We start from the raw sequence: 23030 nt of genomic DNA on the forward strand, positions 1-23030 counted from the left end.
AGAAGGTGGACGTCAAGGTCAGCCAGGCAAGCTGCCGCTCGATTTGGTATCTCAGTGATGAGCACCCCGGCCGTGTATCCGTCCTTGCAAAGCCAGGACGCGGCCATGTCGTGGTTGAGGAACAGAGCTCCGTCTTGGGCAGCAGTGAGAAACCAGACTCCAGAATGCAGCCGCTGGCGACAGGGACAGCACGGGGCCGCTGGCTCGGGGGGCAGCTCTCCTTTTATTGTGCGATAAGCGCCCACGCCTGCAGGGTGTCACCCGGTAATGCAGGCTAGAGAACCACACTGAAACGATTCCCTGCCCCCACCCCCCCATCTCCCGCTGAGGTAAGGCCGTGCGCTTCCCACGGCTTAAAAAAATAAAAACCCCACCCCAACAAACCCCACGTGCACGCTGCCAGGAGTCCCAGGCCGAGGCCCGTCAGTCTGACTTCTCCTTCTCCTTCATGTGCAAGAAGACAACGCTGAAGATGAAGAGCCCCACCATCATGGAGAAGGCGCTGGCGTAGTAGGGATAGGCCGAGGGGATGAAGCGCTCGTACTGCGTGTGCTGCAGCGGCCGCACCGACACCTGCAATGGGACAGCGTGCCAGGCCCCGGCCACCGGGAGGCCCGAGCGCAGCCCGCGCAGGCCCAACACGGGCCCACGGCCTACCTGCGTGGACGAGTACAGGTGCGTGTAGCCCAGCCGGTTGTAGTCCACTTTAAACTGGAACACGCCGTAGACGTCAGGCAGCTTGAACTGGACGCTGTATTTGCCACCTGGGGAAAGAGCCGGCACAAATAACCGAAGGCATGTCCAGAGCGCGTGTCGCGGGCTGCGTGAGAGCGAGCGGGGCTGGGCCGCACCACACCGCCTCCCCCGCACCCACCTTTCCTCTTCAGGAAGGTCCTCACGAAAGGATCGATGCGGACGAACTCCAGCTGGATGTCATCGCCGTCAAAGGGGACCCACCTGCCATTCGAGAGCTGCTCGATGACAATGCTGTACTCCTGGGGGCGCGGTGTGTGTCAGCCGCAGCGACTGTACACAGGGCTGAGCCTGAGGCCCTGCCCGCCACCCACCCCACATCCGTGCTGGCCACAGGCCCTGGTCCCTTAGTCCTTGGGCCACTGAAGTTGACCCAAGCCACTCAGCTCCCAGGGCCAGGCTCCGCACCTCGACTGACCCCAGGGGCAGAGGTCACCATCCTTAGGCCCCTTGGGCCCTGCTCAGAGGGGTTCAAGGAACGCGTCCGAGCTGAGCTGAAGCACCCCAGCCAGGCCTTGGGGCTCTTACCACCAGGTCAGTCACGGTGTAGGCGTTGGGGGGAGAGGTCTCGCCCACTCGATGATGGGACACGGGCCCCACGCGGAGGACACCCTCCTCCTTGAACACCCAGCGGGACAGGGCCACGGCCAGCTCGTAGTTGCCCGTCTGTGGATACCTGCCGAGGGAAAGGAGAGGCTCGGGCACCACGGCCGGCGTCTCCTGTGCCACCAGTCAGAGGGGACGGAGAGCAGCGTGACGTGTGGGCGGCGCTGCTCCGGCTGTTACCTGCAGTAAGCTTTCTAAAGGGAACGTGGCAAGGGCCGTGGATGGGTCACTACCACAACAGTCTGCAGCACCGATACCAGCAGCGACATCATCAAGCCATCTGCAAGCCCCTGAAGACACTCAGTACCCCCCAAGACCCTGCAGGCCACGCCCCAGCCCAGCCCCCACCTCTGGGCCCCGGGCGTGGCCTTCTGCACGGCTGAGTTGAAGAAGGCGTCGCTGAAGAAGTCGAGGGAGCCGCTGAAGATGACGCGGGCGTTGTTCCTGGCCTGGAGCCCAGCGATGAGGAGGGTGTTCTTCCCCACGGCATGCGGGTACTGGCAACAGAACGGGGCCGTCAGCCACGCAGCGCCAGGGAGAGGGCAAAGCCGTCAGGCCCTAGGGCAGGACAGCAGACGGCACCCGGGGAGGACCCTGAGGTCCAGCCGCTGTGCCCGCACCCACACTGCCACCTCGCTCCTGTTTTCAGACAGAAAGCCCACCATTGGGCCTAGAGGCCGCAGGGCTGCCAAGGCCCTCACCTGGGTGATGGGTTTATCCGGGAAGAAGGAGTAGGAGGTAGAGGAGCCCGTCAGGATGTCCAACACCAGAGGGTTGTCGGGGTCGGCCACCATCCTGTGGGGGAAGGACAACAGCCTTACGGAGCCCCAGGACCCGGCCCCGGGGGCCCCCCCCAGGCCACCCTTCTCCACAGGTGACGCTGCCGCAGCAACGGGGCCTGACTCGGGATCAGACACCAACCTCCTCTGTATCCTCAGGGCCAGGGGTGCCCCCAAAGAACCCCAACTCTGCTGCAGCAACAGGGCCTGACTCGGGATCAGACACCAACCTCCTCTGTATCCTCCAGGGCCAGGGTGCCCCCAAAGAACCCCAACTGTGGCCTGGCTCCCAAAAGTGAAAGCTCCAGCTGCCTCCGCTCACTCACCCGACTCCTCGGAAGAGGATGGGACTCAGAGATGCCTTCCCCACAATGGTCGGGGCCTTCAGCAGGTTCTCGGTGTCGGCCACGATGAGTGTGTGCTGCAGAGGTCAGACGGGGGTCAGGAAAACGTTATCCCGCCCCAGGGAGGCCTCCTGGCTCCCTCTTGGTTTCTGGGCTAAGCCAAGCTTTGCTGTGCGTGCATGAAACTTACCTGGCCCAGGTCCGAGACGTCGTAGTTGTGATGGTCGATGACGGCCGTTTTCTCCTCATCAAACTCAATCCCACACTCACTGCCCAGCTCTCGAAGCGGGTCACCTGCACAGACCCAACAGGTGCCTGGCTGAACCCCCGCAGGTGGACCTGCCCCACGCAAGGTCACCTGTCCTGCTTCCTCAGGGCACCCTCTGCTGGTCGGCCCTGGCGCCTGAGCTGCATCAGGCAGGGCTTGGCCCTGGGGGGCCCCGGGACAACATCTGAGCTGACCCAACCACCACCACACCCTTGCCCTCCTCCAACACGCAGAGTTGGCTCCACACAAAGAGCCCCTCCCTAGGAAAGCAGAGACCTCACCCGGGAGCTGGGCCCCTGCCTTCTCTGCTCCATGCTGTCACTCCACCGAGACACCCACCCAGGCACCCACCAGGAGTAGATATTTTTAGAAATTGGCTGGTTTTTAGCAAATGGACAGCCTGGCCAGGTTATTCACTGCCGCAGCAGAGTGGCCGGTATGTGGGGCTCCTGACACCGCTCTCTCTACTTGTGGGTGCTTAGAAATCAGAGGAAACAGAAATCTCCAATGCTTTGGGCGCTGTCCAATTAGCCTCACCTGACTGGCCACTCTTTCCAGAGGGAAGAGCCCAGCAGGAAGGGTCCCCAGCCTTTACAGATCCGTACCCCGCTGTCGCTGGGAGGGTGCCAGGCCTTACAGACTGTACCTCACTGTCACTGGGAGGGTGCCAGGCCTTACAGATCCACACCCCACTGTCACTGGGAGGGTCCCAGCCTTTACAGATCCGTACCCCGCTGTCACTGGAAGGGTGCCAGGCCTTACAGATCCACACCCCACTGTCACTGGGAGGGTCCCAGCCTTTACAGATCCGTACCCCGCTGTCACTGGAAGGGTGCCAGGCCTTACAGATCCACACCCCACTGTCACTGGGAGGGTCCCAGCCTTTACAGATCCGTACCCCGCTGTCACTGGAAGGGTGCCAGGCCTTACAGATCCACACCCCACTGTCACTGGGAGGGTCCCAGCCTTTACAGATCTGCACCCCACTGTCGCTGGGAGGGTGCCAGGCCTTACAGATCCACACCCCACTGTCACTGGTCACAGGACGGCAGAGCAGGGCCTGGCTATCTAACGCTCTGCAGTTCTGTCGCTGACTCCTTGGCCAGGTGTTCCCCAACTCCTTGGAGAGATGGACAGCACTGGAATGTCCCAGGTCAGCCTTACCAATATCTGAGCTGGCGGCCACCAGGACGCTGCCCCCGCCGTCAATGAAGGCACTGATGGTCTCCACATTGATGTTGCCTCCGAAATCTGAAAGAAGGCATCGGACACAGTGACCCAGGAGGCTTCCCCTCTGCTGGCTAAAATCTGAGGGACTCCAGATCTCCCACAACCAATCCCAGGGTAGCGCCCTCTGCCGCCCAAATAGTGGTTTTCTCAGACTACTCCATAAAGGGCAAGCATCCATGGATCCACAGCAGATTCAAATTCTGGTCAAACTTCCTAGCCAGACATGTAATTCCATTTGTCAATTTAGCTGTACATACTTCAAGTCACATATAAAATCGTTGGGGGCCAGCACTGTGGCATAGTGGGCTAAGCCTCTGCCTGTGGCACCGGCATCCCATGTGGACACCGGTTCCAGTCCTGGGGCTGCTCCTCTTTTCCAATCCAGCTCTCTGCTGTGGCCTGGGAGAGCAGCGGAAGATGACCCAAGTCCTTGGGCCCCTGCACCCACGTGGGTGACCTGGAAGGAGCTCCTGGCTTCACATAGGCCCAACTTCCAGCCATTGCGACCATTTGGGGAGTGAACCAACAGGTGGAAGACCTCTGTCTGTCTCTCCCTGTCTGTAACTATCTCTCAAATAAAAAAAGAAAAAATGCAGTCGTCCCTGGGGCCAGTGTTGTGTAGCTGGTGAAATGCAGCCACCCCTCAGTACCCAAGGGGAGGAGTCAGGACCCTGTGGCTACCAAACTCCCGGGATGCTTCAGTCCCTGGCGCAGCAGGGGCAAGCCCGCCCACATCCTCCCGCGCTCCTGCTCCTCTCTAGATCACTGAGCCTGACAGCTGACGGGACGCAAAGCCGCTTTGTGCAGGTACAGTGACAAGCGTCCAAGTCGGAACACAGGCAGTGCAGATGCCATCGGTTTCCGAATACTTTCGACCCTGGGTGTGGGCCTGTGTATGTGGAGGGCCGAGTGGGTTCCCGTGGAAGTGCTACACTGTCACTCAGACTCATCACCCGCACCCTTCGCACGCGCGCCATGTCGGGTCCCCTGCGGCTTCCAAGGCCCCATCACTCCCACTTAGTTGTGCGAGACGAGCCCCTCTGAAACCGCTCCTGAACCTGGGGATGGCGCTGCCACCGGCAGAACACCCACAACGGAAACTCAGCACACCGGGCCTTCTAACACGATCACCAACGAGACTCGATCACTTCCAGCATTCCCAACTGATGCTCTGTGGTCACAGCCACCCAAGCACTCTGGCCTCCAACCTTTTCCAAAGGCACACGTGGCTGGGCGCGACAGGAGTCCAGGGGAGGATCAGACCCTCGCTCTGTCCAAGCGGAGACCAGGGACTTGCCGAGCCGCTCGGCCCCAGGCTGTGATCTGCCGCGCCCTGGCCCCTCCACGCGGGACGCCAGGGCCCCGGCTTCCGCCGCGCGTGGCCGCACCGGACTCTCGGTCCTCAGCTGCGTCTTCCAGGCGTGGGCGCCCGGGCCCGAACCGGACGCTTCCTTCTCCCTCCCGAGCGGCGGCCCATGCCGGGACCCAGCCACGACCAAGGCCCGGAAGAAGGCGCTGGCCTGGCGATGGGCCTCGGCCCCCGGCTCCCTTACCTTCCACCGAGGGGGAGAAGATGATGAGGTTGTCGTAGAGGAACTCCCCGTACTTAATGAGGGACAGGCTGGGGTCATCGGCGCTCTTGAAAGTGAGCTCAAAGCCGCGGTCTAGAAGAGAAGCCAGCGGGGAACTGGGGCACACGGCACGCAGAGGGAACGCCCTGCTGCCGACGGCGCGACCCCGGCCCGCCCGGCGGCCCTTGCGACCCCCGGCGCTCAGCCGCGTCCCCTGGGAGCCCGCGCTCACCTTTCAGGCTTCGGAAGAACAGCGAGTGCGTCTCCCGCAGGTTGAGGTTGTCCAGCAGCACTAAGGTGCGGGGGCCGCTGGCGAAGGCCGAGCCAAGCAAGGGCAGCAGCAGCCACAAGAGCGACCGAGCTCGGGCCGCGGTGCGGGGATCCATGTTCCTCCTCCAGCCCAAGAGCCCAGCACCTGGACACCGGAAGTGCCCCCTCCACGGCCGCGAGCGGCGATTGGGCGGCCGAGGAGTGCCACCCGGAAGTGATCAGGCTACGCGGGGTCGGGGGCGGCCCGAGCGGCGGCTTTGGCGGTAAGGAGCCGGGAGCCCGCCGGAAGCGCCCCTGCTGGAGATGGAGTCTCGGGAGCCTATTGGTGGAAGGGGCGCGAGGCCCCGCCCCTTAGCGGAAAAGGCTCAATCCGAGAGAGACAGCTCTGCAGCCGCAGCCAATCAGCAAGGCCGAGTGGCCCTCGGCTCCGTCCGGGTCGGTTCCTGCCCCGGTCCCGAGCCCGCCTGCTGCAGGACCCCGTGGTCCCTGCGCCTTGCTTATTCGACTGCTTTTGCCCCCGGCCTTACCGTGCCGGAACGACTTCGGGGCCACCCTGACCACCTCCGTGGTCCTCACGACTCTAGGGCAGCGTCGGGACTAGAACCCAGGCGCCACCACCATCGCTGGGACCCCAGGAGTCGGAAAATAAATCGGCAGCTGGGGCACTCGGAGCCGCCGCCGATGCCTGCCCCTGCCCGGCGTGGTGTCCCAGGCTGGAGGAGTAGTGGGCTGGCCGAGCGAGCCTAACCCAAACCCGCTGTGCCGGTGCACTGTCCGGTGGGGTCTCAGGCCTCACGCCCTGCCCCGTCGCAGTCCCTGAGGGCCCCGTCCTGGGCTTCCCTCCGCACTAAGGCGCTTTGTTCCCCACACAGCCCCGATGTCGCCCCCCGGACCCGGTATGCCCTGCGGACGGCCTCCTCCAAGGGCTCCCAGGCCCAGGCGCGGCTTTGGGGCCTGCCGCCATGTTGATAGGCCATAGGGCAGGAGGAGGCGCGCCAAGGGCCCCGCAGCCCGTGGGAGGCAGAGGACAGCCCCCTGTCGTCTGTGTGATCCGTGGGAAAGGAGCCACGCCTCTTCCCTCAGATTATACTCCCTGAGGGGCGGGCCTGGGACTCCGTGAGCAGGGGGCGGCCCCCGGTGAGTACCGCAGGATGGGCAGGGGGCGGCCCCCGGTGAGTACCGCCGGGTGGGCAGGGGGCGCTCCCGGGTGAGTACCGCAGGGCGGGCAGGGGGCGCTCCCGGTGAGTACCGCAGGGTGGGCAGGGGGCGGCCCCCGGTGAGTACCGCCGGGTGGGCAGGGGGCGGCTCCCGGTGAGTACCGCAGGGCGGGCAGGGGGCGCTCCCGGGTGAGTACCGCCGGGGGGGCAGGGGGCGGCCCCCGGTGAGTACCGCAGGGCGGGCAGGGGGCGGCCCCCGGTGAGTACCGCGGGGCGGGCAGGGGGCGCTCCCGGGTGAGTACCGCAGGGCGGGCAGGGGGCGCTCCCGGTGAGTACCGCAGGGTGGGCAGGGGGCGGCCCCCGGTGAGTACCGCGGGGCGGGCAGGGGGCGGCCCCCGGTGAGTACCGCCGGGTGGGCAGGGGGCGCTCCCGGGTGAGTACCGCAGGGCGGGCAGGGGGCGCTCCCGGTGAGTACCGCAGGATGGGCAGGGGGCGGCCCCCGGTGAGTACCGCCGGGTGGGCAGGGGGCGCTCCCGGGTGAGTACCGCAGGGCGGGCAGGGGGCGCTCCCGGTGAGTACCGCAGGGTGGGCAGGGGGCGGCCCCCGGTGAGTACTGCAGGGCGGGCAGGGGGCGCTCCCGGTGAGTACCGCAGGGCGGGCAGGGGGCGCTCCCGGTGAGTACCGCGGGGCGGGCAGGGGGCGGCCCCCGGTGAGTACCGCAGGGCGGGCAGGGGGCGGCTCTCGGGTGAGTACCGCGGGGCGGGCAGGGGGCGCTCCCGGTGAGTACCGCAGGGCGGGCAGGGGGCGGCCCCCGGTGAGTACCGCAGGGCGGGCAGGGGGCGGCTCTCGGGTGAGTACCGCGGGGCGGGCAGGGGGCGCTCCCGGTGAGTACCGCGGGGCGGGCAGGGGGCGGCCCCCGGTGAGTACCGCGGGGCGGGCAGGGGGCGCTCCCGGTGAATACCGCAGGGCGGGCAGGGGGCGCTCCCGGGTGAGTACCGCGGGGCGGGCAGGGGGCGGCTCTCGGGTGAGTACGGCAGGGCGGGCAGGGGGCGCTCCCGGGTGAGTACCGCGGGGCGGGCAGGGGGCGCTCCCGGTGAGTACCGCCGGGTGGGCAGGGGGCGGCCCCCGGTGAGTACCGCAGGGCGGGCAGGGGGCGGCTCCCGGTGAGTACCGCAGGGCGGGCAGGGGGCGCTCCCGGTGAGTACCGCAGGATGGGCAGGGGGCGGCCCCCGGTGAGTACCGCAGGATGGGCAGGGGGCGGCCCCCGGTGAGTACCGCAGGGCGGGCAGGGGGCGGCTCTCGGGTGAGTACCGCGGGGCGGGCAGGGGGCGCTCCCGGTGAGTACCGCCGGGTGGGCAGGGGGCGGCCCCCGGTGAGTACCGCAGGGCGGGCAGGGGGCGCTCCCGGGTGAGTACCGCAGGATGGGCAGGGGGCGGCCCCCGGTGAGTACCGCAGGGCGGGCAGGGGGCGCTCCCGGTGAGTACCGCAGGGCGGGCAGGGGGCGCTCCCGGGTGAGTACCGCGGGGCGGGCAGGGGGCGCTCCCGGTGAGTACCGCGGGGCGGGCAGGGGGCGCTCCCGGGTGAGTTCTCCCAGGGTTCATTTCTGCCCGGCACCTGGCACGGCTCCCGGAGACACCTGGCCCTGATTTCCACAAGGTCACAGGAAGGTTCAGGTGCTCGCCCCAGAAAGCCGCCCTTGCTCATGTGACTGCAGAGAGCTGTTGTAAAAGGCTCCCCCTGGTTCAGAACCCCTTCCCCGGGCTGGCCCCATCCCCTATCAGAGTGCCTGGGTCCCCATTCCAGCTCCCTGCTCATGCACACCATGGAGAGCAGCAAGTGATGGCTCAAGTCGTTGGGCGCCTGCCACCCGAGTGGCAGGACCAGATTGAGATCCGAGCTCCCGGGGAAATAAACCAACAGATGGGACCTCCCTCTCTCTCTCTGCTTCTCAAATACAGAACAAAACAAAACAAAAAAAGAACCCCTGGTCCAGAAAGGGCTGTGCCAGGACCCAGTCCGCAGTGGCCGGGAGGCCCCCAGTGACGCCGCCAGAGGCCGGGGAGCAGAGCGTGTCTGAAAAGGCAGTTTATTGGGTAGCTCATCCCGGGGCCACAGGGCAGCTGAGCAGCATGGCTCCGCGGGGTCCCTGTGCCACCCACAAGCCAGGGCTCCCCTTAGGCGGGACATCCAAGACCCAGAGGCACAGTTCTCGGCTGCTGAGGTGTCGGGTCCCACGCACACGGCAGCTGCTGCCCACTCGGCCAGGGCTGCTGGGGAGGCCCAGGGGCAGTTCTGAGCCTTCGGAGCCCACTGGGGGCAAAAGCCAACACTGGCAGGCACACGTGGCAGGCTCCGCGCAGGTGGAAACACTGGTGTGGTAGGGACGGCTGGGGCAGGCCTCTCCCGGAGGGCAGCCCCGCTGCTGGGCTCCTGGCCCTGCAGGGGAGGGACTCTGGGGAACGGGGAAGGGCACGTGTCCCCAGGGCTCTGTGGGGGCTGCCCTGGGAGGGCCGGGCCGCAGCAGGCAGCGTGGTCACAGGGGCTCGGTGCCAAAGCTGCTTTTGCTCTTCTTCCGCTTGGCCTTGGCGAAGGGGATGTCCAAGGACTCGAGGCGGAAGGGCCGGGGCTGGGGCATCTCAGGCACCTGGGCAGGCGGGAGGGCAGAGCTGTTGCCCAGGGGGGAGCTGAGGCCCGGTGGCGAGTTGTGGTGCGCTGTGGAGAGGAGGGCCAGGGCGCTGGTCAGCGCTGTGCAGGGTGGAGGGGCTGGCCCACGCCCCACCCAGCCGGAGGCCCAGTGCTGCAGCTGGGACTGAGCTTGGAGGGGCCGCTCCACTTAAGGCCTCAGGCCCAGCGCTACACCTGCATCCCAGGGGGCCGGGCTGGGGGCTGCACTTTTAAAGCCTCAAGACAGCAGCAGAGCAGCCTGGGCTCAGAGCCCAGCTCACCGCTTCCAGTGGCGTGACCCTGGGCTCACCACACCACCTCCCCGAGCCTCAGCCGCCCCGCCTGCCGCGTGGGCACCACACAGGTGCTCGGCGGAGGCTGTTTTCTTCCCTGTCCTATTTTCCCCCCCTTAGTGGTCGATTCCACCTGCTCCGTATCTTAAATAACCTCGGTACAGCAGTAGGGTTTGCTCTCTGTCAGTATTTTCTTGGAAACTTGGGGTGGGCTTTGGTTTTCATTTTAAAAGCAGAACGAAGTGATTTTCGATTTCTGAGGCTACGTTTTGCCTTTGCGGCCCCTCTGTACCTCCTGGGCTCAGTCCTCACGAGGAGGGCCCGGCAGTGGGGGGAGGCTGGCAGCTGGCTAGTGACAGTCAGCCTCCTGCACCCAAGCTGTGTGCCATGGACCTACTGCGTGGGAAGACAGGAGCCAGACCCAGCGCTCTCCCCAGGGAGACAGTAACCCCACAGGAGACGACACACAGAGCACCTGCTGTGTGCAGGCCCTGGGCTGGGCCATTTCCCCACTTAACCCTGAGAATGAATGTCCTCCCCCTCCTGTCACAGCTGGGGAAACTGAGGCTCGGAGAGGGGAGGGGGCTCTGGGACTCAGGTCCCTCTGACTCCAAACCACCCGGCCACACCTCTCCCAGCCTGGGGTGAGGGGCGCTCACTGAGGCTCTTCCTGGGATCCGTGCTGAGGATCTGGCTGGCCCGCTTGGACCGGAAGTAGTTGCTGGCGATATTTTCACTGTCACTCCGACTGAGCATCTCCCTGTAGCGGTCTTCTTCCTGCTGGGATTATTCCACGTGCTCGAGTGGTGCCCGCGTTTGTGCAGCCCTGACCTGGGCCCCTTGCCGAGAGCTCAGCGGCCTCTGGAAGCCACCCCGCTGCATCTCTGAGCCGGGCAGTCACTGCCCGCTTTGGGGGACTCCCAGGACAGGCGACAGGCAGAGCTCCAGCCTGGGGGTCACAGTCTCCAGCCAGGCCTACGTTCTGCCCATCCCCACCCCCAGGATGGCCAGGGCCGTGCACCCTCCTGCAAGGCTCCAAACACACCCCCAAACCCAATTCAACACAGAACAGCTAGTGGAGTCCTGGGCTCACGGCTACCCGTGTAGGTCATCAGCCTGGAGCCTGATGCTACAACCACCGATGGTGGTGACGTCACCGCTATCAACCTGTGGTTTCCTCAGTGCGAACCTCTTCCCTAGAGCGCACCCCTGCACCTCACAGCTCAGACATGTGACCGGACAGCACCCATACAGAGTTGCATCTCCAGGAACAGGGAAACTGGTCCGAGAGTGGGCCCATGCCCCCAGAGCAGAACCCATCAGAATCTTGCCACAGGCCGGGGCAGGTGCAGTAGTGGCGTCTGCTGAAGCCCCCACATCCCGTGTTGAAGCACCTGGTTCGAGTCCTGGCTGTTCCACTCCTGATCCAGGTTCCCGCTGATGCGCCTGGGACACAGCACCTGGTGGCTCAGGCACCTGAGCCTGCCACCCACACAGGGCACCCAGAGGGAATCCCTGGTTCCTGGCTTCAGCCTGGTTCAGCCCTGGCTGTTGCGAGCATTTTGGAGACTGAACCAGTGAAGCATCTCTCTCTTACCCTGCCTTTCATCTAAATATTTAAAAAAAAATTTTTTTCCTGCCACCTTTTGGGTAAGGATGCTTCAAGAGAGGAGTCTCCCTCCCCTTGGATCACAGCTGCCAGCAGGTGTGTCTCCCGCCAGCTGGAAAAAGCAGAAACGAGAGAGACAGACACAGAGCGCTGACCGCTCGAGGCCCTGGGTCCAGCCACGCCTGAGCGGGCCACTCACATGAGCCAGCGAGTTCTCCATTGTGCTGACCAGTGCTTTTGAACTGGCACCACAAGTGCTCTGACAGAACCCCTCTGCGGCCCCGGCTCAGAACGTCTAATCAGCAGCAACCGTCCCTTTTTATGAAGCTACGCTGGCACAGCAGCCGATCAAGCGTCCACAAAGCCGCGAGACTCCTGCAGAGGCTGGGCCCTGGGCAGAGGGGCTTGGCTGGAGCTCACTAGCCCACAGCGGCCTGGGCAGGAATGCGCAGGTACCGCCTGCGTGGGTCTCTGAGACACCTGCAGTGGTTTAAGGCAGGGATCAGCAAATGACAGCCAAATCTGGCCTGCAGACTGTTGGTGCTTTATTTTTTATCTTTATTTCCATTAATGTATTTGAGACACAGAGCTCCCATCCACTGGTTCACTCTCCAAATGCCTGCAACCATCAGAGCTGGGCCAGGCCAAAGCCAGGAGCTCAATCCAGGTCTCCCATGCAGGTGACAGGGACCCAGCTACTTCAGCCCTCACCTGTGGTGTCCCAAGGTGTGCATAAGCAGGAAGCTGGAGTCAGGAGCAGAGCTGGGACTTGAGCCCAGGCCTCTGATACGGGACATGGGCATCTTACTGCCAGCACACTGTTTATTCTTAATAAAGTTTTATCGAAATGTGCCGCTCGTGTATGTGTTGTCTCTGTTTTTGTGCTACAATGGCAGAGCTGAGAGGTTATACCAGGGACCATCTGGCCCACAAAGCCCACGATATCCACTACAGGGTTGGCGTTGTGGGGCAGTGAGCTAAGCCACCACGTGCAATGCCACATATGGGCACCAGTTTGAGTCCACTTCCGATCCAGCTCCCTGCTAATGTGCCTGGGAAGGCAGCAGAAGTTGGCCCATGTACTTGGACCCCTACCACCCACACGGGAGACCAGGATGGAGTTCCTGGCTCCTGGCTTTGGCCTACCCAGGCCTGGCTGTTGTAGCCTTTTGGGGCGTGAACCAGCTGATGGAAGAGCTCACCCACTCTGGCACTCTACCTTGCAAAGAAATAAATCTTTTCCAAAAAAATTTAAAAATATATTTACTGTCAAGTCCTTTACAGAAGTTCACTAGCTGCTGACTTAAAGACGTGTGTTCCTGTTGTACCAGTCAATGTGGGAGACATAAGAAAGTGAGGAACCAGCGGAGGCCCAGGGGACCAGAGCGTGCCCCAGGCCTCTGGGTTTGAGGTGGGAGCCCCTGTTCTGCACCTGCAGGGTGGGCTGTCCCCCTCCCTGTCTTCTGGACTGTCGGTGCCAGATGGGGTCAAGGGTCCAGGTGCCCATGGAGTGACACAGAGAAGGATCCAGCCTCGGCCCAAGGCCTTAATCCATAGGTACCGGGGGCCATTCGGCCTAGGGGTTAAGCTATCCCTTGGGACGCCCATATCCCATATAGGAGGGCCTGGATTTGAGTCCCAGTTCCAGCTCCCGACTCCAGTTTCCTGCTACTCTGCCACCTGGGAGGCAGCTATGATAGCGCAAGTATCTGGGTCCCTGTCACCCACATGGCAGAGCTGGCTTCAGTTCCTGGGTCCCAGCTTCAGCCTGGCACAGCCCTGGGTCTTGTGGGCATTTAGGAAGCAAAGCAGTGGATGGGAGAGCTGTCTCTCAGATACATAAAATCAAGAACTCCCAGGGCCAGCACTGTGGTGCAGTGGGTTAGGCCCCAGATTACAAGGCCGGCATCCCATGTGAATGCCAGTTCCTGTCCCAGCTGCTCCACTTCCGACCAGCTTCCTGTAAATGCCTGGGAAAGGCGGCTGAAGATGGCCCAAGTGTTTGGGCCCCTGCCACCCACAGGGGAGACCCAGATGGAGCTCCCGGCTCCTGGCTTCAGCCTGGCCCCGTCCTGGCCATTGTGGCCATTTAGGGAGTGAACCTGCGAATAGAAGATTCCTCTCCATCTCTGCATCTCTCTGTCACTCTGCCTTTCAAATAAATAAATACTAAAAAGACAAAGAAGGGAGGGAGGGGGGAAGAAGGAGGGACCCTTCGTGGGGTGAAAGGTGAAGAGCAGCTCCCGAGGGTGAAGCCCCCAGGGCTCGCTCCCGCACCCTCTCTGGGGTCTTACCGTGTCTGCTTCGCCGCTGTCTGCTGCGGATGTTTTGCGGGCTGCTTTGTTCTGGGGCCCAGTGGGGACTGCTGGGAAAACAAAGCTAAAGTCACTGAGGCCCAGTGCAAGGCCGGGGGAGGCGGGGCCTGCACTCAGGCTTGCAAACAGGGCAAGACACCTGCCGGCCTAGCCAAGGTCATGCAATCCCCTGCTGTGGCCGTGACCTTGGAGAAGCCACCCACGCCCTCTGAGACTTGGTTTCCTCCTGTGTGGAACAGGCATGATCATCCACACGCCTCACAGGGTCTATGTAAGGATGGAACAGTGATAAAGACCACGTTCATACCCATTTCACAGATGAGGACACTGAGTCCCTTCGGTCACACGGAATGGTGCCGTGGGAACTCCAACTACATCTGTCTGCCTGCAGGACACCCCACTTCCTCAGGGACCTCCCCAGCCTGCAGGGGGTGGCCCAGGCTCCCCATCCGCCGTGCTCTGACCTACTGGGAGGCTGGTTCTCAGGATGACGGGCTCCGGGATCTTCCAGAAGCCGTTGTCCTCGTCCCAGGAGGACTCGCGCCGGATCCGCTCCAGGTTGCTGTAGTTGCAATCCCGGCGGATGAGGGGCTGCACCTGCTCCAGCAGCTGCCGGAAGAACATGGAGTCGCGCTCCTGCCGCCGGATGGTGGCCAAGTAGTCGATCTTCTCCAGCTCGAACTCCGACTGCAGGTCTTTGATCTCCACCTCCGCCGCCCGAAGCTGACAGCAAAGCGAGACAGGCAGTGAGCAGGGAACAGAGACACCCCGCCCCCGGTCACCCTGTCCACCCCGCCACTGTCCTGCCAGCACCCCCCATCGCCAGCTGCCTGCTCTCCTCCATCCACATGCACCTCCCCCAGCCGGCCAGCCCCCCATCCTTCTGTCCATCCCTCCCTCACACTCCTCGGCTCCACCCAGCATTTAAATAAGCACCTAATCTGTCCACAGCCCTGCAAAACGTAAGGAGGAAAAAAATCACTCACCAACCCCTTAGCCCCCAGCCCACACTCCCCCACGACTTCCACAGGGGCCTTCCAGAGGTGCCCACCCGCAGTCCCCACAGCCCGGGAAGAGCTCAGAGAGCTGCACAAATGACTTCCACGGGCAGCAATGTGCAGATTCAGCAGGCCTCCCCCCGCCCTGCCCCCGTCCTCTGTTCTGGAGTGACAGACCCTGCACCTGACCCTGCCCCCCTTAATTTGACCATGGACTCCAGATTCTTGGTCCGCTGCCAAGTCTGCCAGGCAGGCTCCCCCTCCCTTCCCTCCTAAGCACAACGACTGCCAATGCCAACTGCACCCCTGCTCGCCCTTAGCCCCAAGACCTGAGCGCACAGGCTGCTCCTCAAAGAGCAGGTGCAGCTTGGTTGGCTAAGACAGATGACTGGGGCCCGCGCTGTGGTGTAGCAGGTAAAGCTGCTGCCTGCAGTGCCAGCATCCCATATGGGCACCAGTTCAAGTCTGGGCTGCTCCACTTCCAATCCAGCTCTCTGCTTTGGCCTGGGAAAGCAGTAGAAGATGGCCCAAGTCCTTGGGGCCCTGCACCCATGTTGGAGACCTGGAAGAAGCTCCTGACTCCTGGCTTCAGATCAGTGCAGCTCCAGCCATTGCGGCCATCTGGGGAGTGAACCAGCGGATGGAAGACCTCTCTCTCTCTACCTCTCTCTCTAACTCTTTCAAATAAATAATTTTTTTAAAAAAAGGATGGATGACTGAAATCCATGGCACTGCCCATCCCCAGCTGAGGACAGAGGCCACCTTAGCAGGAGGCGGGTGTACAAGCAGCCTGCAGGGAGAGGCTGGTATACATGGCCACACGGTCAGGGCTGAGCCAGGCTGAAGCCAGGAGCCAGGAGCTTCATCTGGGTCTCCCATGTGGGTGCAGGGGCCCAACCACTTGGGCCATCTTTTGCTGCTTTCCCAGGCCAGAAGCAAGGAGCTGGCTTGGAAGCGGAGCAGCTGGACACAAAGCAGAGCTCATATGGGATGCTGGCGTGGCAGACAGTGGCTTTAGGAGCTACGCCGCAGCACCAGCCCCTCATCTACATTTCTTAGCCATCACTTTGATGTCAGTCATTCCAGTGGGGGCCAAGTGGTATCTCACGTGGTTCTGGTTCGCATCTCCCTCACAGCACATACGGTGAGCATCTTTTCATGTGCCTATCGGCCATTTGTTTATCTCCCTTGGAGAAACATCTATTCAGATCTTTTATCCATCTTTAAATAAGGCTGTCCTTTGACAACTGTGTTGTAAGTCTTCTTTATATCTCTGCGTACAAGTGCCCTGTCAGACACACGATTTACACAGATTTTCCCTCATTCTGTGGGCGGTCCTTTCTCTTTCTTGACAATGTTATTTGAAGCACAGAAGTCGGAATTTTGATTAAGTCCAGTCTACCTTGTGTCTGTTACCTGTGCTTTTGGTGTCATACCTAAGAAACCAGTGCTCAGGCCGGCGCCGTGGCTTAACAGGCTAATCCTCCACCTTGCGGCGCCGGCACACCGGGTTCTAGTCCCGGTTGGGGCGCCGGATTCTATCCCGGTTGCCCCTCTTCCAGGCCAGCTCTCTGCTATGGCCCGGGAAGGCAGTGGAGGATGGCCCAAGTCCTTGGGCCCTGCATCCGCAAGGGAGACCAGGAGAAGCACCTGGCTCCTGGCTTCGGATCAGCGAGATGCGCCGGCCGCAGCGGCCATTGGAGGGTGAACCAACAGCAAAAAGGAAGACCTTTCTCTCTGTCTCTCTCACTATCCACTCTGCCTGTCAAAAAAAAAAAAAAAGAAAAGAAAGAAAGAAAGAGAGAAACCAGTGCTCAATCCAAGGCGACACAGATCCACACGTTCTCTTCCAAGGGTTTTATACTTTCAGCTCTTACCCCGAGGCGTTGGTCCATTCTGAGTTGGTTTCTATACTCGGTGTGAGGTAGGGGTCCAGCACCACTCTTTAGCATGAGCTTTCCAGTTGTCCCAGCACCAATTATTGAAAAAATATCCTTTATCCACGGACTCATCTTGTTAGTGTTGTCAAAAATCAATTGGCTGTAAGTGTGAGGGTTTACTTCTGGCTGCACAATTCTGTTACACTCATCTAGATGTCTATTTTCGTGCCAACACCACGCAATCTTCGTTACTATAGCTTTGTAGTAAGTTTTTTTTAAAACATTTTATTTGAAAGGCAGAGAGAGAGAGAGAGAGAGAGAGAAGTCTTTATCTGCTGGTTCACTCCCCAAATGGCCTCAATGGCTGGAGCTGCACTGATCCGAAGCCAGGAGCCAGGAGCTTCTTCTGGGGCCCCCACATGGGTGCAGGGGCCCAAGGACTTGGGGCATCTTCCACTGCTTTTCCCAGGCTGTAGCAGAGAGCTGGATTGGAAGTGAAACAGCAGGGACTCGAACCAGCGTCCATATGGGATGCCAGCACTGCAGGTGGCGGCTTTACCTGCTACACCACAGTGCCCACTCCTGTACTAAGTTTTGAAGTGTAAATTCTCCAACTCTGTTCTTCATTTCAAGATTGTTTTGCCCATTCTGGATCCCTTGAGTTTCCATATGGACTTCAGAACTAGCTGTCAATTTCTACAAAGAAGTCTGGTGGAGACTGGAATCTGTACATCAGTTTGAGTATTGTCATCTTACCAATATTAATCTTCTAATCCAGGAACATGGGATGCCTTTCTGTTGATGTGGGTTTCTTCATTTCTTTTAATAATGTTTCAAAATTCTCAGGGCATAAGTTTTGCCTTTTTTTGTTAAATGCATTCCTCAGTATTTATCCTGATGTACTATAAATGGAATTGCTCTCATAATTTTATATATTTTTTTCGACAGGCAGAGTGGATAGTGAGAGAGAGACAGAGAGATCATAACTTTATTTGCAGATTTTTCACTGTAAGTGTATAGAAATATAATTGATTTTGGATTTTTGATTTTGTGTTCTGCTTTTTTGCTAAACTTAATTTAAAAAAAAAAAAGTTTATTTATGGGGGCTGGTGCTGTGGTGTAGTGGGTAAAGCTGCCGCCTGCAATGTCAGCATTCCATATGGACACCGGTTTGAGTCCTGGCAACTCCATTTCTGATCCAGCTGCTTACTAATATGCCTGGGAACGCAGTAGAAGATGGCCCAAATACATGGGCCCCTCTGCACCCATGTGGTAGACCCAGAAGCAGCTCCAGTATCCTGGTTTTGGATTGGCCTAGCTCTGGCCATTAAGGCCATTGAGAGAGTGAACCAGCAGATGGAAGATCTCTCTCTCTCTCTGCCTTTCAAATAAATAAATCTTTTTTTAAAAGGCAATTTAAATATATATATTTACATATATATATATATGAATTGTAGAGTTAGAGAGAGAGAGAGGAGAGACAAAAAGAGAGAAAGATCTTATATCTGCTGGTTCACTCCCAGGGAGTGGCCAGGACTGCGCCAGGCTGAAGTCAGGAGCCTGGAGTCTCCCACACAGTTGGCAGGGACCCAAGTACTTAAACCACCTTCCACTGCTTTCCCAGGCAGGAAGTGGAGCAGCCAGGACCCCAACCAGTGCCCATATGTGATGTCGACAGTACAGGTAGCAGCTTAACCTGCTGTGCCACAATACCAGCCTCTAAACTTTTTTTTAAAGATTTATTTATCTGTCTCTCTCTCTCACTGTCCACTCTGCCTGTCAAAAAAAAAAAAAGATTTATTTATTTATTTGAAAGTCAGAGTTACACAGAAAAGGAGAGGCAGCGAGAGAGAGAGGTCTTCCATCCGCTAGTTCACTCCCCAGATGGCTGCAATGGCCAGAGCTACGCTGATCCGAAGCCAGGAGCCAGGAGCTTCTTCCGGGTCTCCCACGTGGGTGTAGGAGCCTAAGGACTTGGGCCATTTTCCACTGCTTTCCCAGGCCATAGCAGAGAGCTGGATCAGAAGTGGAGCAGCTGGGACTCAAATTGGTACCCATATGGGATGCCAGCACTGCAGGAGGCAGCTTTACCTGCTAAGCCACAGCACCAACCCCGAGCCTCTAAATTTTCTTATTAATTCTAATATTAAGTGGATTCCTTAGGTCTTTCTATAAATAACATTATGTCATCTACAAATAGAGATTATTTTCCAACTTGGATTTTTAAGATTTATTTATTTATTTAAAAGGCAGTTATATATTGAGAAACAGAGAGAGAAAGAGATCTTCCATCCACTGGTACACTCCCTAAACAGTCACAATGGCCAGGGCAGGCTAAGCTGAAGCCAGGAGTCAAGAACTCCATCCAGGTCTCCCATGTGGGTGGCCGGGGGCCAAGTACTTGGACCACCTCCTGTGTTCTTTCCAGGTGCGTCGGCAGGGAGCCGGATCAGAAGCAGGGCAGCCGGGACTCGAACCAGTGCTCATGAGGGCTGCCGACACCTCAGGCCAAGGTTAACCTGCTGGACCTCAATGCTGGCCCCCAAGTTAGAGGTTTTTTATTTTGTTTTCTTTCCTAGCTGCCCTGGCTAGAAGTTCCAGTCCAGGGTTGAATAAAACTGTTGGCAGCAGGGTTTTGCATAATCCCCGTTACATGTTGTCGGCTTTGGCTTGCTGGTGTTTTGTACGGCATTTTGAATGTATAGTCATAAAAACTGTCAGTCTGTAGCTTTCTCGTGTCTTATTCTGATTTTGGTATCAAGGGATACTGGTCCCACTGGGTGACTTAAGAAGTGTTCTTTGCCACATCCACAATGATTCTCAAAATACCTTTTGAAGCTAAAAACCTTCATTTCACGAAATAAAAATCCTGTCCTGTTAGAAGATATAATGGGAGAAGCAAAACAGACAAAATCCCGGGGTGTGGAAAGAACAAGATGTTTTCAGATTCTAAGTGAAGAACACCCCGGCCGCGAACACTGGTTTGAACTAACAGGTGGGGCGTGTTCCTGGGTGGGACAGCTTAACTAGCTGGGTCCTCACCATCACACCGGGGACGTGGACCGAGTTCCTGGCGTTAGCAGAACGCGGGATTGGCGGTGGAGCCGGGACGCGAACCCAGGCCCTCCATGGGCAGTGGGCATCCCAAACAGCACGCTAACTGCTACACCAAACGCCGGCCCCCATATTATCTGGTTTTTTTCAAATAGGAAATTCCAATTTATTTGTGTTTTTATTTGAAAGACAGAGGGTCAGAGACAGACAGAGATCTTCCATCCACTGGTCACTCCCTAAATGCCCGCAACAGCAGGCCTAGGCTGGGCTGAAGCCGGGAGGGGAGCTCAACCTGTCCTCTACGTGGGTGGCAGAGACGCAACCGCTCGGGCCACCACCTGCTGCCTCCCAGGTGCCCACTAGCAGGAAGCTGTGTTGGCAGTGGAGCTGGAACTTGAACCCAGGCACTCTGGTACAGCAACCGGGTGCCCCAAGAGGCCTAGTAACCGGTGCCGAATGCCTGCCCCCGCCCCCCGGCTCTCAAGTCCATTGCCATGAACCTTCCAAGTTTGTTCCTCTACCCCACGATGTCTGCACAATGACGAAAGCGCTGGCCGCACTCCTTGCCTGATGGCACATTTCTCGGTGCCTGTCCCCACCACTGAGCCACATGGCTGGACCAGAAGCCACACAGAGAGTTCCAGGTCCCCGAGGATGGAGACAGCACCCGAATCTGGATCTCTCAGGTGAAACCCTCCAGAAACGCACGCGCACGCACACACACACACAGAGAGACATTAAACCACTCTTGGCCGGCCTCAGCACAACCCGGAGGCAGAGAAGGCTCAAGCTCTGGACTTTGGCCTCAGTAGAGCCCGCAGACCCCTCCTGTCACACGACAGGGAAGCCAAGTGCCAGGGACCCGGGGCAGTCTGGAGGGACAGGGGACTGGGGGCAGCAGGTACGTCCCCCAAAGAGTAGGTCCCACAGGAGTGGGAAAATCCTGCAGACAGATCTGGAATCTGACACAGAGGGCGCAGTGTGCAGGCCTGGGGGCGCTGGCCCTGGGGCCCCTGCTCGGGGCGGTCACCGAGCATCAAACCCACCCACGAGCGGCAGCATGGACATGGAGACCTCAGTCCTTTATCCAACGACAGCCACTGACTATGCTCCGTCAGCGCCTGAGTGGGCACAGACAGGACCTGCGCTTCCCCAGGACGGCCAGGAAGAACATGGTGATGTCAAGGCACAGGGAGATTCTCTCTTGTATTTTTTAAAAATCTATTTGAAGGCCGGCACCGCGGCTCACTTGGCTAATCCTCCGCCTGCGGCACTGGCACCCCAGGTTCTAGTCCCGGTCGGGGCGCCGGATTCTGTCCTGGTTGCTCCTCTTCCAGTCCAGCTCTCTGCTGTGGCCCGGGAGTGCAGTGGAGGATGGCTCAAGTGCTTGGGCCCTGCACCCCATGGGAGACCAGGAGAAGCACCTGGCTCCTGCCTTTGGATCAGCGCGGTGCGCCAGCCGCAGCGACCATTAGGGGGGTGAACCAATGGAAAAAGGAAGACCTTTCTCTCTGTCTCTCTCACTCACTGTCCACTCTGCCTGTCAAAAAAAAAAAAAAAAAAAGGAAAGAAAAGAAAAAAATGTAACAGGGGCCAGCGTTGGGCGCAACAGGTTAAACTGCCACTTGGAACACCAGTATCCCATATCAGAGACCTGGTTTGAGTCCCTGCTGTTCCGTCTCCTATCCAGCTCCCTGCTAATGCGCCTGGGGAAGCAGTGGAAGATGGTCCAAGTTTTGGGCCCCTGCACCCACGTGGGAGAGCTGGATGGAGTTCCAAGCTTCGGCCTGGGCCAGCCCCAGCTATTGTGTCTATCTGGGGGGCAAACCAGTGGATAGAAGATCTCTCTCTCTTCCTCTCTGTCTTTCCCCCTCCATCACTCTGCCTTTCAAATAGCAACCACTTTTATCTTTGGCAAGGTTCTCCAGTTGCCAGTGTTGGAAACAGGAGGCGGGGGGGGGGGCACATCTGGCCACGGGGCCCCGCGGAGGCCCGACCTCACAGAGGAGGTACAGAGGAAGCAGAAGTGACACTGCGGATGGCCACCCCACATTGGTCCTCACCGCCCCCGCTCTGCTCCACCCCTCATCCGTCCTCACCGCCCCCCACCCCCGTCCATCCTCACTGCTCCCCTGTCCCCATCCATCCTCACTGCCCCCCGCCTGTCCTCACCACCCCCCTGCTCCCCCATCCGTCCTCACTGCCCCCCACCCCCATTCATCCTCACTGCCCCCCACCCACATCCGTCCTCACTGCCCCCCACCCCCATCCATCCTCACCGCCCCCCACCTGTCCTCACCACCCTCCTGCTCCCACATCCGTCCTCACTGCCCCCCCACCCCACTTCCCCCCACCCCTCATCCATCCTCACCGCCCCCCACCCCCGTCCATCCTCACTGCTCCCTTGTCCCCATCCATCCTCACTGCCCCCACCTGTCCTCACCACCCCCCTGCTCCCCCAATCCGTCCTCACTGCCCCCCACCCCCATCCGTCCTCACTGCCCCCCACCCCCATCCTTCCTCACTGCCCCCCCACTCCCCATCCATCCTCACCGCCCCCCACCTGTCCTCACCACCCCCCTGCTCCCCCATCCGTCCTCACTGCCCCCCACCCACATCCGTCCTCACTGCCCCCCACCCCCATCCGTCCTCACCGCCCCCCGCCTGTCCTCACCACCCTCCTGCTCCCACATCCATCCTCACTGCCCCCCCACCCCACTTCCCCCCACCCCTCATCCATCCTCACCGCCCCCCACCCCCATCCATCCTCACTGCTCCCTTGTCCCCATCCATCCTCACTGCCCCCCACCTGTCCTCACCACCCCCCTGCTCCCCCCATCCGTCCTCACTGCCCCCCACCCACATCCGTCCTCACTGCCCCCCACCCCCATCCTTCCTCACCGCCCCCCCACTCCCCATCCATCCTCACCGCCCCCCGCCTGTCCTCACCATCCCCCTGCTCCCCCATCCGTCCTCACTGCCCCCCACCCCCATCCATCCTCACTGCCCCCCATCCCCATCCGTCCTCAATGCCCCCCCACTCCCCATCCATCCTCACCGCCCCCCGCTCCCCCATCCATCCTCACTCCCCCCCCACCCCCATCCATCCTCACCGCCAGGCTGCAGCCTCCACCTCCTCCCTGCCCACCTCCCTCCCACCTCGCTCCCGTCTCAGGCTTGGCCCAGCGCCTCCCTCTTTTCCAGGGCCTCCCCCCGCCCTGGAGCCTCCCCTCCGTGCA

The 23030-nt window shown here is 60.3% G+C and overlaps 3 protein-coding genes across 4 annotated transcripts in view; all 3 read right to left on the minus strand.

Moving 5' to 3' along the window:
- Positions 1-195: 195 nt before the first annotated feature.
- On the minus strand, positions 196-5982 carry DDOST (dolichyl-diphosphooligosaccharide--protein glycosyltransferase non-catalytic subunit). Its single transcript, XM_062190559.1, has 11 exons — positions 5784-5982; positions 5534-5644; positions 3915-4001; positions 2673-2776; positions 2465-2559; positions 2061-2154; positions 1708-1856; positions 1282-1429; positions 875-995; positions 658-764; positions 196-573 (listed from the first exon to the last, which is right to left on the minus strand). The coding sequence occupies exons 1-11, from the start codon at positions 5935-5937 to the stop codon at positions 424-426; spliced, it is 1320 nt and encodes a 439-aa protein (XP_062046543.1). The 5' UTR covers positions 5938-5982; the 3' UTR covers positions 196-423.
- A 62-nt stretch (positions 5983-6044) lies between these two features.
- Positions 6045-8579, minus strand: LOC133759021 (basic proline-rich protein-like). Its single transcript, XM_062190036.1, has 2 exons — positions 7071-8579; positions 6045-6140 (listed from the first exon to the last, which is right to left on the minus strand). The coding sequence occupies exons 1-2, from the start codon at positions 8577-8579 to the stop codon at positions 6045-6047; spliced, it is 1605 nt and encodes a 534-aa protein (XP_062046020.1).
- A 478-nt stretch (positions 8580-9057) lies between these two features.
- Positions 9058-23030, minus strand: part of KIF17 (kinesin family member 17) — a 42730-nt gene continuing 28757 nt past the window's right edge. Inside the window, exons 12-15 of one of the 2 annotated variants that reach the window (XM_062190563.1) lie at positions 14324-14582; positions 13839-13906; positions 10595-10712; positions 9058-9690 (exon numbers count right to left, since the gene is read on the minus strand). In XM_062190563.1, the coding sequence (XP_062046547.1) occupies positions 9512-9690; positions 10595-10712; positions 13839-13906; positions 14324-14582 (624 nt within the window). In that variant the 3' untranslated portion in view covers positions 9058-9511. Of the gene's footprint in view, positions 9691-10594; positions 10713-13838; positions 13910-14323; positions 14583-23030 lie in introns of both variants that reach the window. The other variant, XM_062190560.1, reaches the window with a different exon arrangement.

Source organism: Lepus europaeus, chromosome 5, assembly GCF_033115175.1.
Source record: "Lepus europaeus isolate LE1 chromosome 5, mLepTim1.pri, whole genome shotgun sequence".
In the NCBI taxonomy this organism is placed as follows: domain Eukaryota; kingdom Metazoa; phylum Chordata; class Mammalia; order Lagomorpha; family Leporidae; genus Lepus; species Lepus europaeus.

Excerpts from the sequence above, each read along its gene's own strand:
- DDOST (XM_062190559.1), bottom strand. The coding sequence starts at position 5,937 with ATGGATCCCCGCACCGCGGCCCGAGCTCGGTCGCTCTTGTGGCTGCTG. Across the intron at positions 4,002-5,533 it reads CTTCTCCCCCTCGGTGGAAG|ATTTCGGAGGCAACATCAAT; the intron begins GTAAGGGAGCCG and ends GCCTTCTTTCAG. Across the intron at positions 1,857-2,060 it reads CGGATAAACCCATCACCCAG|TACCCGCATGCCGTGGGGAA; the intron begins GTGAGGGCCTTG and ends TTCTGTTGCCAG.
- LOC133759021 (XM_062190036.1), bottom strand. The coding sequence starts at position 8,579 with ATGAACCCTGGGAGAACTCACCCGGGAGCGCCCCCTGCCCGCCCCGCG. Across the intron at positions 6,141-7,070 it reads CGCCCCCTGCCCACCCTGCG|GCTCCCGAGACTCCATCTCC; the intron begins GTACTCACCGGG and ends TTCCACCAATAG.